Source organism: Lipotes vexillifer, unplaced genomic scaffold (assembly GCF_000442215.2).
Source record: "Lipotes vexillifer unplaced genomic scaffold, Lipotes_vexillifer_v1.1 scaffold743, whole genome shotgun sequence".
In the NCBI taxonomy this organism is placed as follows: Eukaryota; Metazoa; Chordata; class Mammalia; order Artiodactyla; family Lipotidae; genus Lipotes; species Lipotes vexillifer.
The window spans coordinates 782429-800642 of record NW_006779070.1 but is presented as its reverse complement, the minus strand read 5'-3'; the positions used below and the strand labels follow the sequence as shown (position 1 = coordinate 800642).

Here is an 18214-nt window from a genome sequence, read left to right as displayed (position 1 = left end):
ATCCATTTTGAGTTAATTTTGTGTATGGCGTTAGGAAGTGTTCTAATTTCATTCTTTTACATGTAGCTGTCCAGTTTCCCAGCACCACTTATTGAAGAGGCTGTCTTTTCTCCATTGTATATCTTGCCTCCTTTATCAAAGATAAGGTGACCATATGTGTGTGGATTTATCTCTGGGCTTTCTATCCTGTTCCATTGATCTATAATTCTGTTTTTGTGCCAGTAGCATACTGTCTTGATTACTGTAGCTCTGTAGTATAGTCTGAACTCAGGGAGCCTGAATCCTCTAGCTCTGTTTTTCCTACTCAAGATTGGTTTGGTTATTCAGGGTCTTTTGTGTTTCCATACAAATTTGAAATTTTTTTCATTTTGTGAAAAATGCCATTGTTAGTTTGATATGGACTGCATTGAATCTGTAGACTGCATAGTAGAGTCATTTTCACAATTTTGATTCTACCAATCCAAGAACATCGTATCTCTCTCCATCTGTTTGTACTATCTTTAATTTATTTCATCAGCGTCTTATAGTTTTCTGCATACAGGTCTTTTGTCTCCCTAGGTAGGTTTATTCCTAGGTATTTTATTCTTTTTGTTGCAGTGTTAAATGGGAATGTTTCCTTAATTTCTCTTTCAGATATTGCATCATTAGTGTATAGGAATGCAAGAGATTTCTGTGCATTGATTTTGTATCCTGCAACTTTACCAAATTCATTGATTAGCTCTAGTAGTTTTCTGTTAGGATCTTTAGGATTCTCTATGTATAGTATCATGCCATCTGCAAACAGTGACAGTTTTATTTCTTCTTTTCCAATTTGGATCCCTTTTATTTCTTTTTCTTCTCTGACTGCTGTGGCTAAAACTTCCAAAACTATGTTGAATAATAGTGGCGAGAGTGGAGAACCTTGTCTTGTTCCGGATCTTAGAGGAAATGGTTTCAGTTTTTCATCATTGAGAACGATGTTCGCTGCGGGTTTGTCATGTATGGCTTTTATTATGTTGAGGTAGGTTCCCTCTATGCCTACTTACTGGAGAGTTTTTATCAGAAGTGGGTGTTGAATATTGTCAAAAGCTTTTTCTGCATCTCTTGAGATTATCATATTTGTTAATCTGATGTATCACATTGACTGATTTGTGTATATTGAAGAATCCTTGCGTTCCCGGGATAAACTCCACTTGATTATGGTGTTTGATCCTTTTAATGTGTTGTTGGATTCTGTTAGTTAGTATTTTGTTGAGTATTTTTGCATCTATGTTCATCAGAGATATTGGCTTATAGTTTTCTTTTTTTGTGACCTCTTTGTCTGGTTTTGGTATCAGGGTGATGGTGGCCTTGTAGAATGAGGTTAGGAGTGTTCCTCCATCTGCTATATTTTGGAAGAGTTTGAGAAGGATAGGTGTTAGGTCTTCTCTAAATGTTTGATAGAATTGACCTGTGAAGCCATCTGGGCCTGGGCTTTTGCTTGTTGGAAAATTTTTAATCACAGTTTCAATTTCAGTGCTTGTGATTGGACTATTTATATTTTCTATTTCTTCCTGGTTCAGTCTCGGAAGGTTGTGCTCTTCTAAGCATTTGTCCATTTCTTCTATGTTGTCCATTTTATTGGCATATAGTTGTTTGTAGTAATATCTCATGATCCTTTGTATTTCTGAAGTGTCAGTTGTTAGTCCTCCTTTTTCATTTCTAATTCTATTGATTTGAGTCTTCTCCCTTTTCTTCTTGATGAGTCTGGCTAATGGTTTATCAATTTTGTTTATCTTCTCAAAGAACCAGCTTTTCATTTTATTGATCTTTGCTACTGTTTCCTTCATTTATTTTCATTTATTTCTGATCTGATCTTTATGATTTCTTTCCTTCTGCTAACTTTGGGGGTTTTTTTGTTCTTCTTTCTCTAATTGCTTGAGGTTTAAGGTTAGGTTGTTTATTTGAGATTTTTCTTGTTTCTTGAGATAGGATTGTATTGCTATACACTTCCCTCTTAGAACTGCTTTTGCTGCATCCCATAGGTTTTGGGTCATCGTGTTTTCATTGTCATTTGTTTCTAGGTACTTTTTGATTTCCTCTTTGATTTCTTCAGTGATCTTTGGTTATTTAATAGCATATTGTTTAGCCTCCATGTGTTTGTATTTTTTACAGTTTTCTTCCTGTAATTGATATCTAGTCTCATAGCATTGTGTTCGGAGAAGATACTTGATACGATTTCAGTTTTCTTAAATTTACCGAGGCTTGATTTGTGACACAAGATATGATCTATCCTGGAGAATATTCCACGGGCACTTGAGAAGAAAGTGTATTCTGTTGTTTTTGGATGGGATGTCCTATAAATATCAGTTAAGTCCATCTTGTTTAATGTATCATTTAAAGCTTGTGTTTCCTTACTTATTTTCATTTTGGATGATCTGTCCATTGGTGAAAGTGGGGTGTTAAAGTCCCCTACTATGATTGTGTTATGGTTGATTTCCCCTTTTATGGCTGTTAGCATTTGCCTTATGTATTGAGGTGCTCCTATGTTGGGTGCATAAGTATTTACAATTGTTATATCTTCTTCTTGGATCGATCCCTTGATCATTATGTAGTGTCCTTCTTTGTCTCTTGTAATAGTCTTTATTTTACAGTCTGTTTTGTTTGATATGAGAATTGCTGCTCCAGCTTTCTTTTGATCTCCAGTTGCATGAAATATCTTTTTCTATCCCCTCACTTTCAGTCTGTATGTGTCCCTAGGTCTGAAGTGGGCTTCTTGTAGAAAGCATATATACGGGTCTTGTTTTTGTACCCATTCAGCCAATCTATGTCTTTTGGTTGGAGCATTTAATCCTTTTACATTTAAGGTAATTATCAATATGTATGTTCCTATTACCATTTTCTTAATTGTTTTGGGTTTGTTTTTGTAGATCTTTTCCTTCTCTTGTGTTTCCTGCCTAGAGAACTTCCTTTAGCACTTGTTGTAAAGCTGGTTTGGTTGTGCTGAATTCTCTTAACACTTCCTTATCTTTGAAGGTTTTAATTTCTCTGTTGAATCTGAATGAGACCCTTGCTGGGTAGAATAATCTTGGCTGTAGGCTTTTCCCTTCATCACTTTAAATATGACCTGCCACTCCCTTCTGGCTTGCAGAGTTTCTGCTGAAAATCAGCTGTTAACCTTATTGGGATTCCATTGTATGTTATTTGTTGCTTTTGCCTTGTTGCTTTTAATATTTTTTCTCTGTATTTAATTCTTGATAGTTTGATTAATACGTGTCTCGGCATGTTTCTCTTTGGGTTTATCCTGTATGGTACTCCCTGTGTTTCCTGGACTTGATTGACTATTTCTTTTCCCATGTTAGGGAAGTTTTCAAATATAATCTCTTCAAATATTTTCTTAAACCCCTTCTTTTGCTCTCCTTCTTCTGAGACCCCTCTAATTCAAATGTTGGTGCATTTAGTGTTGTCCAGAGGTCTCTGAGACTGCCCTCAATTCTTTTCATTCTTTTTTCTTTATTCTGCTCCCTGGCAGTTATTTACACCATTTTATCTTCCAGCTCACTTATCTGTTCTTCTGACTCATTCTGTTATTGATTCCTTCTAGAGTATTTTTAATTTCAATAATTGTGTTGTTCATCACTGTTTGTTTGCTCTTTAGTTCTTCTAGATCCTTGTTAAATGCTTCTTGTATTTTCTCCATTCTGTTTCTGAGATTTTGGATCATCTTTACTATCATTACTCTGAATTCTTTTTCAGGTAGGTTGCCTATTTCGTCTTCATTGCTCCTTCATCTGTTACATATTTCGTCGTACCCTGCTCCTTCATCTGTAACATATTTTTTTGTCGTTTCATTTTTTTTTTTTTTTTGGATGGGTGGTGCTGTCTTACTGGTTGTTTGTCCTGAGGCGTCCAGCACTGGAGTTTGCAGGAAATTGGATACAGCTGGGTCTTGGTGCTGAGATGAGAACCTCTGGGAGGCCTCACTCCAACTGACATTCCCTGGGGTCTGAGGTTCTCTGTTAGTCCAGTGGTTTGGACTCAGAGCTCCCACCACAGGAGCTTGGCCGGACCTCCAGCCTGGGAACCGAGATCCAGCAAGCTTCGTGGCACGGTAAAAGTAAAATAAAGAAAATGAAGAAAAAAAGAAAAAAAAAAAGGAGCAGTACAATATCAAAGAATAAAAAGCAAAATAAAATTAGAAAGATAAAAAAGATATTAGGAAAAATAAAACTATAATTGAAACAACTGCGACAAGGTAAAAAAAAAACACAACAGAAAAAAGAAAAAAGAAGGGGAGGGGGGAGAACAAGCCAAAAGGAGAGAACAATAAAAGAGTATAAAGAATAAAATAAAATTAGAAAAATAAAAGATTTATTAGGAAAAATAAAAATATAAAAGAATCCACAACAATGAATCAACAAGGTAAAACAGAACCCCAGTCTAAAAGAGGAAAAAAGAAAAATCAAAAACCCTTGGCTATGGGGGCAGAGTTTAGGCAGGGGGTGCAACTTAGGCAGGGGTGGGGTTTAGGGTCGGGCAGGACCTAGGTGGGTGGGGGTGACGTTCAAGCGTGTGGCAGGGCCTCTAATTAGGACCTGCAGGGGAAGGGGAGAGGCGGCTCGTGGAAAGGAGGGCGTCTGGAGTGTGGGGTTCTGAAATTTGGAGGTAGGGCCCTGGGTGAGAGTGTGTGTGGGGGGTTTATGCCCAGCACGTTGGAGGGGGTCTCAGAGGGGGTGTCCGAGTGTAGAGGCGGGGCCCCGGGTGGGGGTGTAGGGGCGGGGCTTGGGCTCTGCACGACAGGAGGGAGGCTCCGAGGACAGAGGATCGGGCCCGGGAGCCCAACAGGCTTCCCGATGCCTAAGTGGACAGGGAAAGCACTGGCAGCATTCCCTTCCATTCCTTCACGCCCCTCCCCCCCTGTTGCCGCTGGACCCCTAGTGGGTCCCACTAGGCGTAGGAACTCCTCCCTTCCCCTCCCCCAGCCGCCCCTCAGGGGTGCCGGTCCCAGAGGTCCTGCCTTTACTTTTGCTCCCCCTTCCCTCCCTCACCCCGCTCAGGACCCACATGGCTGGAGGGGGCCTCGGTGGGCAGAGGATCAGACCCAGAACCTCAGCAGGTTCTCCTAGGGGCCCAAGTGGGCAGGGAAAACCTGGCCACGCTCCCTTTTGATCCTCTACCCTCCCAGGGGTTCCCCAATTTCCCCCTTCGGGCGTGGGACCCCTTCCCCTCCCCCAGCCGCCCCTCAGGGGCGCCAGTCCCGGCCCGCCTCCACTTCTCCCCATTCACTCCCCCCATGCCCCACGTCCTATCTGGTCACTGGGGGCTCATCCCATACCCTTAGGTGTGCGTGGTCCCCCACTGGTGCCTGGTAGATGCCCTAGTTGTGAGGAGACGCGAATTCCACGTCCTAGTAGCCATCTTGACTCTGCCCACCTACCTGAATTAATTTCTGAGAGACCTCATGAATGGGAATCATAAAGAATCACTCTGGATATTTTTCCACTGGGCATGAGCCCAGAGACCATCATGGGGGCAGGGCTGATGGAAGTGGGGCTCCCTGAAATGTGGCCAGTGCTTCAGAGGAGAGAGGGTGCTCAGAAGAGACCATCTCCTTCTGGCATCTTACCTCTGTCTCACTTGATGGACCAGAATAAATTTCAACTCCCATGGAGACCAGACAAGAGAAGCCCTCCCTGCTCTGGGATGCTTACTTTATAGGACCCTGTCCTGTAGGGCCAAGACCAGGGTGAGGCAGGAGCCAGCTGGCCCTACGGGATGCTGAGAGCCATGCCTCACTTGCCTCATCCTGTCCTGGCCCTTTTTGACCAGACTCTCCCTGAGGTGAGAAGCTCACAGGGCTGAGCTAATATGCCCACCCAGAGCCCGTGTGCCCCCTTCTAGACCCTGGGATTCAAGTGGCCCTGAGACTGCACAGACCTCTGTCCCTGAAGGCAGACCCCACTGGTGGGCGCCCCCCTCAAAGCAGGATTAGTGCCCCACGTGGCTCCCACAAGACCCTGGGTAGGACCAGCTCTCCCTACGCCACCATGCTCCGGGATAGAATCCAAAGACTCAAGGATTCTAAATTCACATCTGGCCTTTCACATGCTTAAGAAAGTTTATTTGTCATAGCAAGAGGAGAGAACTTTCTTTCCTTTTTTTTTTTTGGCCGTATCCCATGGCTTGTGGGATCTTAGTTTCCCGACCAGGGGTTGAACCTGGGCCCTCGGCAGTGACAGCACGGAGTCCTAACCACTGGACCGCCAGGGAATTTCTAGGAGAGAACATTTTTAATTTAACAATTTGTTAGTTTGATATGTCACTTTTAACTATTTAGCTATACGGTGTTTGGCCTTCTACCCACACAAATGGTAAAGTGGGCCCGAGGGAAGCAGTCTGGAGAGGGTGACAAGATTCAGAAGCCCCTTGGATTTCCCTGGTGGCGCAGTGGTTAAGAATCCGCCTGCCGTGCAGAGGACATGGGTTCAATCCCTGGTCTGGGAAGATCCCACATGCCGCGGAGCAGCTAAGCCTGCGAGCCACAACTACTGAGCCCGCGTGCCTAGAGTCCGCGCTCCGCAGCAAGAGAGGCCACCGCAATGAGAAGCCCACGCACCGCAACGAAAGGTAGCCCCCGCTCACCTCAACTAGAGAAAGCCCGCGCGTAGCAACGAAGACCCAATGCAGCCAAAAATAAGTAAATAAAATAAATGAATTTATTAAAAAAAAAAAAAAGATTCAGAAGGCCCTGTGGGGAAATGACCGCACCCCTCCCTCCCCCCCACACACACGTGCACTCACACACACGCTACTATAAGTCTGTGTTTCTGGTGTATGACCACTGTGATTGATTCTTTCTGGTAATTTATGACTAGGGCTGCCAGGTTAGCGTGTTGAGGGGTGTGGGGTTAGCATGGTCACCCTGAAGGATGAGGACGTTTTTGGTGAGAAAGAATCATCGTAGTCTGCGTGAGAACTCCCCTGACATTGACCATGGAGGGGGCAGTAAAGGTGGTAGGGGCCCTGTAGGTGGAAACTGGCCAGAGTCTTGAGGGTTAGGGGACAAATTCTGCAGAGCCTTCCCCAGACTCCTCACATTTCTCCTCCTCCCTCCGCTCCCCTCAGGCCCCTCAGGTTTCCCACAAAACTCACACACACACACACACACACACACACACAAATACACAGGCACTCACACAAACATACACCCAGACACACACACAGACACATACAAATACACAGACGTATACCCAGACACAGAAACACACAGGCACACAGGCATCCATACACACACAGTACGGATGCCATCCCCTCCCAGGGGCCACCCCCCATCTCTCAGACTTTCCTCTCTTCTCTCTCCCACCACCAGACCCATTAAAACTGACTTTGTACAAAAAGTGGCCCATTTTTGGTGGCCCCAAGAGAAGTACCATGTCATCAAGAGAGAGGTGGGTGGTATAGCCTTGGACACATGTGCAGAGGCGACACTGGATCCTGTCCACAGCTACTTTCAGCTAAAAGGTTCTGGATCCCAGCCCCAGGCCAGGCTAGGCCGTGATAAAAGTCATTTGCTGACTGTGTGCATTACCAGGGCCATGAGTGACAGCTGAGCCCAGCCTGAGGCCCTTTCTTTCGGGGTCTCCACTGGCAGCACTGCCTGTCAGGCCCAGCACATATGTGCCCCTGGGGTTAGAGATTCAAGGACCCAAGCTGCCTGCTATTGGTTCGTGCAGGGGGAAGGCTGGAGAGCGGCGGGAGGGGGCACTCTGGCCCCCGGTAGTTGGAGAGTTGGCCTAAGTAGACCCCTCCCAGCCTCACCTTCACTTGCACCCCACAGCCTTTGCAAAAAGACTGACAAGGGTCTGACTTTCTCCGAGCCCCAGCAGCATCCCCACCTGCTCCCGCCTCTTCTCCCCCGGATCCGCTGTACAAATACAGGGCTACTGCCAAGCTGTGGGAACAGTAAATCTTCCTCACTCTTTTATTCATGCCCTCGCGTCTGCAGACAGTGCCGAGGAAAAACAAACCCCACCAAATCCCCGCGGGCTCTAGCAGTCTGGCAGCCTCTTCTTTGCTCCTCTCTGATCCCCTCCAGGAGGCAGAGGCCAGGAGAAGAGACCGACCCAGCTCTGATGCAGGTGGCAGCTCCCCCCTCACCCCCCGCATCCCCTGCTCCTGAGGGAGCTCAGCGAGCACCTGTCACATGCTGAGCCCTGTACCACGCTCTGGGGACCAGAAATCGATGAGACCTGGGGAAACTGGGCAGTCAGTATTCCTGGCTTCCAGGAGCAGCTTGCTCAAAACATTTGGCAAGATGAGTTGCGGCTGCCCTGGGTGCCATCTGAGGAGCCACCGAGGGGAAGGATGGGCAGCCAGGTCAGCTGCGGCTCCTGTGGAAGGAGGGACTCTCGCTCCAACAACCTCTGGACCAAGGCAGCATCTCTGCAAAAGAGTCCAGATCTTGAGAATTCCTGGGAGCCCCTCCTCCTGCAACTCTGGGCCACCAGGGAAAGCTGCTTTTAAGCTCAATCAGATGAAAGGGGGACTGGAGGAGGCCAAGGGGAGCTGGATTTTGCCTTTTATACAGAAGAGAGGCAATGGACTTAGCATGACCCACTGTCTCGGTTTGCCCAGGACTGCAGGGTTTCTGGGGACACGGACGGGACTTTTGGTGTTACAACCGGCACAGTCCTGGGCAATCTGGGAAGGTGGGGTTCCCCTAACTGAGGGGCTGTGGGAAAGGCTCCACCCTCTGTGAGCCTGACACATGGCTCGGGACAGAGGACAGCTTGGACGCAAGCTGCCTGGTCATGGTTCTGCGGGCGGAAAACGTTCTTCACTACTGGGCCACGTGCAGGAGGAAAGGCTGGAGAGCAGGGGGTCCTGTGGGCAGCTCAGGAGCTGTCAAGGGAAAGTAGGCAGAAGAAAAGTGTCTGTGGACTTCAGGGCAGGGAGGAAATTCCCTCACTGTCTCTAGGGAGCTGGCACCCATGGGGCCCCCCCGCAAAGCCTGGGGTGTTGGGAAGTGAGCTGGGGAGCCCCCGAGAAAACCTGTCCTTGAACCCTTTGCCAGTGTACATGGGACATGGGGAAAGATGGCTTTAAAATCTTCTGCCTGGTGCCTCATCCTCCCAGGACCCAGAGGGCAGCCAGAGCGCTGTCCTGGAGAGGGCCTGACACAGCAGAGCAAGCTTGCTCCTTTAGATCCGTCCCAGGGAACAAGCTCTTCCCCATGGGTGTCCCGACTGGATGTTGGGGGCTGCAGATAGATGTCTCCAGAGGCTGCAGAGGTTTATGTTAAAGGCGGCCTGATAAGGCAGATCCCACGGAGACGCCCTCACCCAGACCCCTTATTTGATAGATGGGAGACCAAAGTCCAAGAAGGCTGAGTCACTAGCTCAGGGCAGCACACTCTCCAGTAGTTAAAGACCCAGACGGGACTGTCCACCATCAGATGCCACAGCCAGAGATTCCTTGGAAGGGAGGATGCACAGATGATAAGCCCAGGCCTGTGAAAGCCCCCGCCTTCCTGTCACATTAGTGACAGATCACGCCTTCTAGAGCCAGGACTCCTCTCTCCATTCTGTTGAGTCCCCAGCGTGGTCCACCCCAGCACCAAGCCCAGGAGAAAACCCGCCAGCAGATTTCCCTGCACTGCTCGGCCCTGGGGCTCCGGGGGCACTGGAAATCTGCAGAGGGTGCCTGCAGGCTCCGCCTCTCCCTTTCCTGGCCTCAGAATGTGTAAGAAAGACCAGCTTCACCTCTCAGTAGGAAGCTGCTCCCTACCTACCATAAGGAGACTTCCTAGAGGTGGAGGTATTTAAGACACGGTTTAAAGGGCCATTAAGCATACTGGGCTCCAATGAGTTTAGCAGGAAGCAGAGCCCCAGTGACGCAAACACAAAGATACATTCTGGTGTGTCTAGTAGGGAGGTGGGGAGGGATCCAGACCCAGGATGACGAGGGAGGCGCAAGAGTGGGAGCAGGTGTAGGTGGGTTCTCTTTTGAGCAACCAGGAGGGTCCTAAGTACATGGCCAGGAGAGGGCAGAGAAGGAAGAAGAGAGAAAAACAGTGGGGAGACTCAGGAAAACCATCTCCTGACAGCTACTGTACCACCTTCTAGCATTTACAGAATTTACAGTTTCGTCCTATTGTGGGTGAACCCAACACTTCCAAAAATAAAATGCAGGAAACAGCCCGAGAAATGTTTCCAAGGAATGACAGGGCTGCCCCCTCGTTCACAGCAACTCTCCTAGGAGAAGCAGGACTCCACGGAAAGTCTAACAAGGAGAGCCTGCACCCCGCTGTACCCTCCAGACCCCCAAAGCACAGAGAAGGAGTAGATGAGAGAAGGGCTCTACCCTGGGCCTGGAAGCCAGGATCCACCTTCCCGGGAAGTCTCAGGAGGCTGGCAAGCTCTGCTCAGGCAGGTGGGATGCTGAATCCCTGGGGAGAGAGACAGGTTTCCTGCACACAGAAATGCCCTGACTTAGTCAACAAGAGGCCCTTGGAGCTCCCTTAGCAATTACTGCCGCACCACTCAGCCTCGTGCCTGGCTGGCCACTAATAATTTATTGCAAATACGTCTCGTGGCTCCAATAAGGCAGCCGCTTCTCTGCCTCTGAATTCCCTGCAGAGCGTCACACAGCTGGGCACCCAGCTGGTCCTCATTAAAATCCTTCCGGGCCTGAATCTTGTCACCCTTCCTTGTTCCCGTCTCCAGCCCTGCCCTCCAGCAGCCGGCCCAGGGCACCCACTTTTCCTCACTTTCCTAAGGGCTGCATTGGCAGTTGCCAATACAGGAAGGGCAGATGAGAGCCTCTGAGTCTGTAGATCTGACTGGTAGCCTGGTGAAAGATACCAGGACCTTCTATAGGTAAACAGGGAATCGTTATTAGCAAATTCTCTAATTAGGATTCTCTTTATCGTCCTCCTGTGGAAAATACTCCTTTGTAACCTTTTAAGTCAGACCATGCAGAACTGGAAATCTGTAAGAACATTGCCCAGGAAGGGTCTCTGGCAGGAGCCACTTCCCAGGTTTTGGTTACCACCTATAAAAAAGAGGGATGGCAATGCATTACTGTAGGCAGGTGACTAAACCAACCTTCCCATTCTGTACTCCTGTGCAATATTGGACCATTTCGTTCATCCGTGTGCAAAACAATGATGTGGATTTGGCGTGAAAAGACTCGAAGTTCCCATCCTGGCTTTGGCGCTTATTAGCTGGCTGGTCCTGGGGAAGTCACTTCAGCTTTCTGAATGAATTTTCTCACCTGTGAAATGGGCGCAATAATAATATCTTCACCACATAGATGGTGTGAGATCTAAATGGGATACCACGTGTGAGCAGGATTGATAAACTGTAAAATAGTATCCAAGTGTTACTGATTATTAACAGATCACAATGACTGTGGTGAATAAAAACCTCCCTTTATATAAGCAAACGCCTATGGGTAACAACAGAAACACAAAAAAGATCATCGCTGATGGATTTGCTGGTAACTCTTCCCTGCCCAGGGAGATCGGCAGCCCTGAAACCACCTCTTGAAGTGGGGACCCACCAGAGTTGGGTAGTAAATGCTGATCTCGGGATGAAGGCTGGAGGTCGGGGCTCTCAGAACACAGGGTCAGACTACCCACCACCTGCCAGGGCCTCACCCACGTTGCTTCTGCTGTTGGGCAGCAGACTCCCAGCAGCCACTTCCCCAGCTGTTTTTAAACGACAGTAAATTGTGGTCCTTTTTTTTCTAATGCACTTCTTTGCAAAGGAAGCAGACCCTCCAGGAATGAATATTCATTTGTACTACCCCTCAAAAAAATGCTGATAAACTCACGAAAAAGTTGTGTTATTGCTAAACGCTAATTGCATTTCCTTGGGTAAGCACCATAAAAAATTCATTGCAGTTTTTAGAAATAAGATACCAATTGCATTTTAATTGCTAGAGAGGAGAGAGTGGGGGAGAAGCTTAACCAGGAAAATGCTAACTGGGCAGAAGCTCAGAAAGACATCTCCCGAGCCAGAAGGCCCAGTCCTGAAACAAGAGCTGAGGAGACATGAGTCTCCTGGGGAAGCCAGACCCTCCCGGAGGGAGCACTGACTCAGTGGCACTCAGACTTGCAGCATCAGAGCACCTGGAAGGCTGGGGCTTTCTGTTGTCAATCATGACATGTAGATTTAACAAATGTACAGAATTATATGAGCAGGAGTCAGTTCCAGAGCTTTAAGAAACATGTATGGGAGGAAAGTTGTGATTCTACTACCCCTCAACGTGGGTGTGAGAGAAAGAGAGAGAAGGGGGGCGGGGGGAGGACGGGACCAAGGCCATACATCATTTCACTTTAATACCAGAAGTCCTGGACCAGTTCACTGTCATTTAAAACCTACACCCTATTCCAACACCAACCAGAGTGTTCTTACAGTGCCCCCGCCCCCCGCCCCAGCAGGGCCAGCCAGAGCCAAGTGAGAGCAGGAAGTAGGTGAGATCGACAGAAGAGTGGGGCAGATCCTGACTCCATGGGCTTCACCTGGGCTGGTCCAGCCTTGACCCCATCTGCCCAGGAGCTTCCCAGCCTGGGTCTGTAGGGAGGCACTTCCCCCACCTGAGAGCACAGGGAGAGGGCAGGCCCAGGGCATCCCTGAGCATCCTCCCAAAAGACGCGCACAGGGGCTGGGAGGGGGAGGGGCAGAAGGGCAGGCTCCCGACTGCCGCCAGCGCCCTCTTCCTCTCCAGCTGCTCCCTCCCCACCTCCCAGCTCCCCCACCTTCCCGACCCAACCCCAGCTTCTCTCCTGTCATTGAGGCTCTCTGGTGAGATAGAGGGGCTCGAAATCAGGGCTGGAGGGGAGTGGCCCTGTGGCCTGGAGGCTGGCCGGTGGGTGGTGACTGTCTCTGGCGCAGTGATAAGAGATCCATGCCTTCTGCATCCAGAGCTGCTGCTTCTCCTCTATCTAGTGGGCCTGGCAGAGACCCCAGGAGACATGAGGCTGGTGTGCAGTGAGACTGAGGAAACAACAGGACGGGGCGAGGGAGTCCTGGGCTGAAAGAGAAAGGAGCTGACCTACAGAGTGGTTCCACCCTTGGTTAGCCGAGTAACTAGCATTTTAATAAATCACTTAACCACTCAGAACCTTCATTTCCACTTCTACCCAATGGGGCTAAAATATCTGCTTCTCTAGGTTTTTTGTAAGGTTTGAATGAGAAGGTGGACGCATAGGTCCCCTGTAAACTCTAAAGTTTATTATCTACCACCTGCCCTGAGCCCAACCTTGCAGAATGATGCTTCCCACTGTCACACCCTGCATTTGTAAAGTACTTTATACAGATCACGTGCTTTTATACACATTCTCTCACTTGGCTCTTCCACCTAATGGATGAAGTGGAGTGGCCGGCCCAGGATCACACAGAACGAATCAGTTGCTGAACTCAAACTGCTAAAGGCTGAGCTCTCTCCCTAGGGCAGGGAGAGCAGGCACGACCAGGGATGAGTAATGGTCGTAAGTAAATACATAATAACACCTGGATCACTCACTCTAAGCCTAGCGCTGGGCAGGTCTTACCTCATGTCATCGTCACATATGATGGCATATGCAGTAGCTACGATGGTTACTACCAGGACACTGAGGTTTACCAAAGTTAGGAATTTGCCACAGGTCACACAGGAAATGGGGAGATCTGGGCTACAAATTCAGGTCAACTCTTCCTTAGTGAATATGCTTAAACTGATAGAATGGATGCAACGTTATAAGCATCACTTCTTCCTCCTCCCAGTCTGGGACTATTCCCCAGCTCCCAGCAGGGCCCAGGCCCGAGGGATGAGGGTCACGGTTTCCGAGGGTTATTGGTCCTTCGCAAACGGGTCTGTCCCATCTGCCCCCTGACTCACCTGCGCCGTGTCCTGGATCCAGTCCAGGAATTCGGCAACCTTGGCGTAGACGCCGGGGTGGTTGGGCTCTGCGCAGCCGCGGCCCCAGCTGACCACCCCCACCAGGCGCCACGTGCCCTTGTCCAGGCACACCAGGGGACCCCCGCTATCCCCCTGCGGCATCCAGGCACCGGGACACAGAGAAACAGGCAGTTAGTCCTTCCTGGTGGAGTGGCGGCAGACCACTCCCCAACCCCCGACCCCGGGGCTGGGAACACACCCTGCATTCCAGGAGGTCCTGCTTCCAGGACAGATCCCGCCTTGCCTCGCGCCCCCCTTCAACCCGCTATGCGCTGCCCACTTGCCTGGGCGCCCCAGCTCGCGGAGAGGATGTCAGACGGACGCCCGGCCGCAGGCCCCGCCCACCCCACGCCGGGCCCCCGCCCGCCTGCACCTGGCACGCGTCGGCCCTCCGGTCCAGGTATCCGGCACACAGCATGCGGGGCGTGAGGGCCCCGCTGTACACGCAAGAGCTGTTGCAGAGCTGGGTGCTGAGCAGGGGCACCACCGTGTCCCGGAGCGTGTCCGACCTGTGGGCTGCGGGAGGCAGATGCGGAGATGGAGGGGCGCAGAGCAAGGCCCGAGAAAGCAGGGCAGCAAGAGGGCCTTAGAGGCCCCGGAGGTGCAGAGGCCCAAAGAGGGGAGCCCAGGATGGGAGCTGTGGACTCTGGGAGGAGGCAAGGGTCCGTCAGACTTGGGGGCTGGGAGCGAAGAGGAGGAGTAGACCCCACACATACACCCTCATGCTGAGGCCGTGGCCCTCCTGGGAGAAGGGGAGGGGGAGGAAGGGGCCTGGGTGTAGGGGAAAACACCAGGCTGTTCTCCCAGAAAGAGCCAGGCAGGGGAGACTGGGGCCCCTGGGTCTGGCCAAGGGTGATGCCAGAGGAGAAGGGGGCTGGCGCTGCCCTGTGGCCAGGGAAGGAGGAGGTGCCTCGCCTTGGGAAAGGATGCCTCCCCGACACCCACACCCCTGTGCACCCCGGGCCCTGGGAGCTGACTCACTGTGGCTGGGGTCAGTGTGGCCCCAGCCAGACACCCAGCACTGCGAGCCCCTTGGAAAATCCTGCTCTTCAGCCGGCAGGCACACGGCGCCCACGGTGTCTGCGGAGAGGCAGTGGTCCCGGGTCCCACTCCGGCTCGGCCTCCCTGCCCACGAGCCTGGGCAAAGGACCAGGGTGGGCATGTCCTCCGCGTCCCCTCCTCAAACAGTCCTGGCTTCGGCCTCCCGTACAGCTGTGCGGGTCAGGCACTGCCCCACCTGGGAGCCACCATTCACGCAGAGGACAGTGTGGAAACTGCCTGGTGCCCTAGGCCGGGCGGTGTACACATGGTGCATCCCCACCTAGGGCTGAGGGGGGATGGAAACTCCTTCTGGCTGTTTGTACCTAACTTCTCCTAATGAGGACCCATTTTGGATTTTCCCCAGGGTGTGTGGACCCTCTTGGGACATGGTTTCCAAAAGTGTGTGACCTGCCCTGTGGGCGGAGCCTGAACCTGATTTTACGTAATGCATAGACCTGCCGTTAGATAAACGCCACTTCGCTGGGAGAAAGTATTTCCTCTTCGGTTCTCTTTCAGCCCCTCTTCTGCACCAAGGAGAAAGAGTCTGTGCCTCTCTTCACGCCTGCCCACCCCTTCCAAGAACAGAGAGAGCGGCCTGACGCGGCAGTCCTGCAGAGCACAGCGCCTAGCTGGGACCTGAGCACTGTTTTGCTTTCACTCTGTGCATTTTTGTGGTTAATATCTATTTCATATAAGTCATATGGATTCTCCAATTAGGTAGTAACCTAAAGTTTCCCTTTAAATATATTCATGTCAATTTAGAAGCATTAATTGTTGAACAACGGTGCAGAGAGCACCCATATACGGTAGAATTTGTGAACGGCATAGAGCAACCACTGTTGCTGGGGAAACCCAAGGCTCCAGGTAGCAATGGGAGGGAGGAGTGCTGAGTGTGTGCGTGTGTGCGTGTGTGCGTGTGTGTGTGGTGTGAGAGTAGGTGTGCACAGGAGTAGGTGTGCATACTTATGATGTGAGCCTTGCATGAGTGTGTGAGCGTGTGAGGGCATGCACACGTGTGTGTGTGTGTATGGGTGAGCATGTGTGTCTGTAGGTGAGTGCACTTGGCACGTGCGTGTGGAAGAGCTGCCCTTCAAGGGCAGATGCTGTGGAGGAGACGATCTGCCCCGGGAATTGTTTGCCTCGTGAACTTGAAGAGAGTCAATTCGCTCTCTAAAGGTCAGCATCCTTATCTACATGCACCGGCCTCAGCTCCCTGTCAGGTTTGTTCTGAGGATGGGGTGAAAGAATATTTGGTAAGGTAAATCTTATTAACCGTAACATGGTGCTAGTTATTAACTGTTATCCTATTAACTGTCAATACATAGTTAACTATTATTCACTATAGCCTGGCTGGGACCTGGCACCAGCAGCCTGTTGGGAGATGGGGCCACTGAGAAGCTCTTCTTGGGACCTCAAGGCAATTCCAGCCTGCAGCCCAGATGGGAAAAGGGCCAGAACCTTTGTCTCCAAAAGAGTGTGGGGAAGAGTTGGCGCCACCCCAGGTCTAGGTGATGCCAGAGTCCACGACGGTCACCAAATGAAGTGAACGTTGGGTTCACAGCACAAAGGAGTCTTAGGAACCCACGGGGCTCTCGCGCTCCCTGCGCCGCCCCTCTCACCACAGCCTCACCTGAGAAGTGGAGCGGGGTCCGGAGCTGCAGGAGGGCCACGTCATAGTCGTGACTCCGGGCACTGTACAGAGGGTGGGCGATGATCCGCTCCACCACAGCCACCTGGTGCGGACTGACCGTGCTGTGGCTGACCAGCCCCGCATGGACCCGCCAGCTGGACCGGCGGGACAGCCTGAAACTGCACAAGGGGGCTGAGCTGAGCCTGGGGGAGGAAGGGGCCAGAGACGTTGACATAAATGAGTTGGTGGGGGCAGGAAGCCAACAAGAACGGCTGTTAGTGGGGGCCCCATCACCAGGCTGCAAGCTCCCAGAACCCAGGCCTCTTAGAATCCCCCAGCAGCTGGCAAGACACTTGGCATGCAGTAGGTGCTTAATAAATGCTCAGGCACTGATGGAGAGAGAAGTGAGACACTATGATCATTGGCCACCACCCCTGCACTCTCCGGCATAACCCCCTTCAAGTTTTACAGCAAACATGGAAAGGACTTGTGTGATTATCATAGCTCTAAGCCAAGTCAGCAAAGCTTTCCTCAGTGCTGTCTCCCCACTTCCTAAGTGTGATCGCTGGAGAGGCACTTCGGCTCTGCCATCCTCGGTTTCCTCACTGTAAGATGAGGATTACACCACCTGCCTTGCCAGCCATCAAGAGAAGAGGGCCGAAGAGCTCATTCATTCCTTCCAACCAGCATTTATTAAGCACCTACTATATTCCAGGCCACGGGGACAAGGCAGGGGAAAAACCAACAAAGGGATTCAGTGGTAAACAAGACTCTTCCTGCCCCCATGGAGCTTCCAGTGTAAAAGGGAAGAAAGACATTAAACAAATAATTACATGGAAATTGATTTAATTATAATGGTGATAAACGTTAAGAAGCATGGAGGGCTGTGAGTGTGAAAGCATTTTAAAAACTTAAAGACCGAACCAATATTTGTATTATGACTGCTATTTAGGCAGAACTGTTCTTGGCACTGAACATGGAGAATTTCACAAACACCGCCCGAGCAGACATGGGAGGCGGACAGTTGGACATTGTATACAGGACACACCAACAGCCAAAGAGAAAATGCTAGGGGGAACCCTCCCCCTGGCATCCCCCAGCCTTGCCTGTGCACACAGTGTGCCGCGGTCACCACCCAGTGCGGGGCCAGCACGGAGCCCCCGCATGTGTGCCGGGCTCCCAGGGCCACGCTGGCCTGCCAGGGCCAGCGCCCGGGAGCCACCGCCTGCCCGCCCACTATCTGGGAAGCCAGGGGCCTGGTCCCACACTCTGCAAACAGACAAGCACTGGTGAGATGGAAAGAACGCGGTGTGGGTGTCAGCACTGTGCTAACTGTCGAGGCCTGTGGTCCAGCATGGACGGCTCCCATTTATCATTCCTGGCCCTAAGCATGGGGCGGGAAGCTAGAAATGTTGCTTACACATCCACCTGCCCCATCAGGCGGTGCGTTTGCTGAGAGCAGGGGTGGTGCCTGCATCATCAATGGAGCCCCAGGATCTAAGAAAACGCCTGTCCCGTAGGAGGGGTCAAATGGTGGCATGTGGACAGACGTGTGGCAGGACAGATGAAGAGATGGCTAGATGACTGGGAAGGCGGGTGAAAGGAACTCTGCAAACTGTCTCTCACTTGGCCCCTCTTTCC

The 18214-nt window shown here is 50.7% G+C and overlaps 1 protein-coding gene across 1 annotated transcript in view; it reads right to left on the bottom strand.

The window, feature by feature from the left end:
• Positions 1 to 18214, bottom strand: part of TMPRSS5 (transmembrane serine protease 5) — a 65014-nt gene that overhangs the window by 29913 nt on the left and 16887 nt on the right. The window contains exons 8-12 of the mRNA XM_007452223.1: positions 17680 to 17842; positions 16574 to 16752; positions 14884 to 14982; positions 14276 to 14418; positions 13843 to 13995 (exon numbers count right to left, since the gene is read on the bottom strand). Of these exons, the coding sequence (XP_007452285.1) occupies positions 13843 to 13995; positions 14276 to 14418; positions 14884 to 14982; positions 16574 to 16752; positions 17680 to 17842 (737 nt within the window). The remainder of the gene's footprint in view (positions 1 to 13842; positions 13996 to 14275; positions 14419 to 14883; positions 14983 to 16573; positions 16753 to 17679; positions 17843 to 18214) is intronic.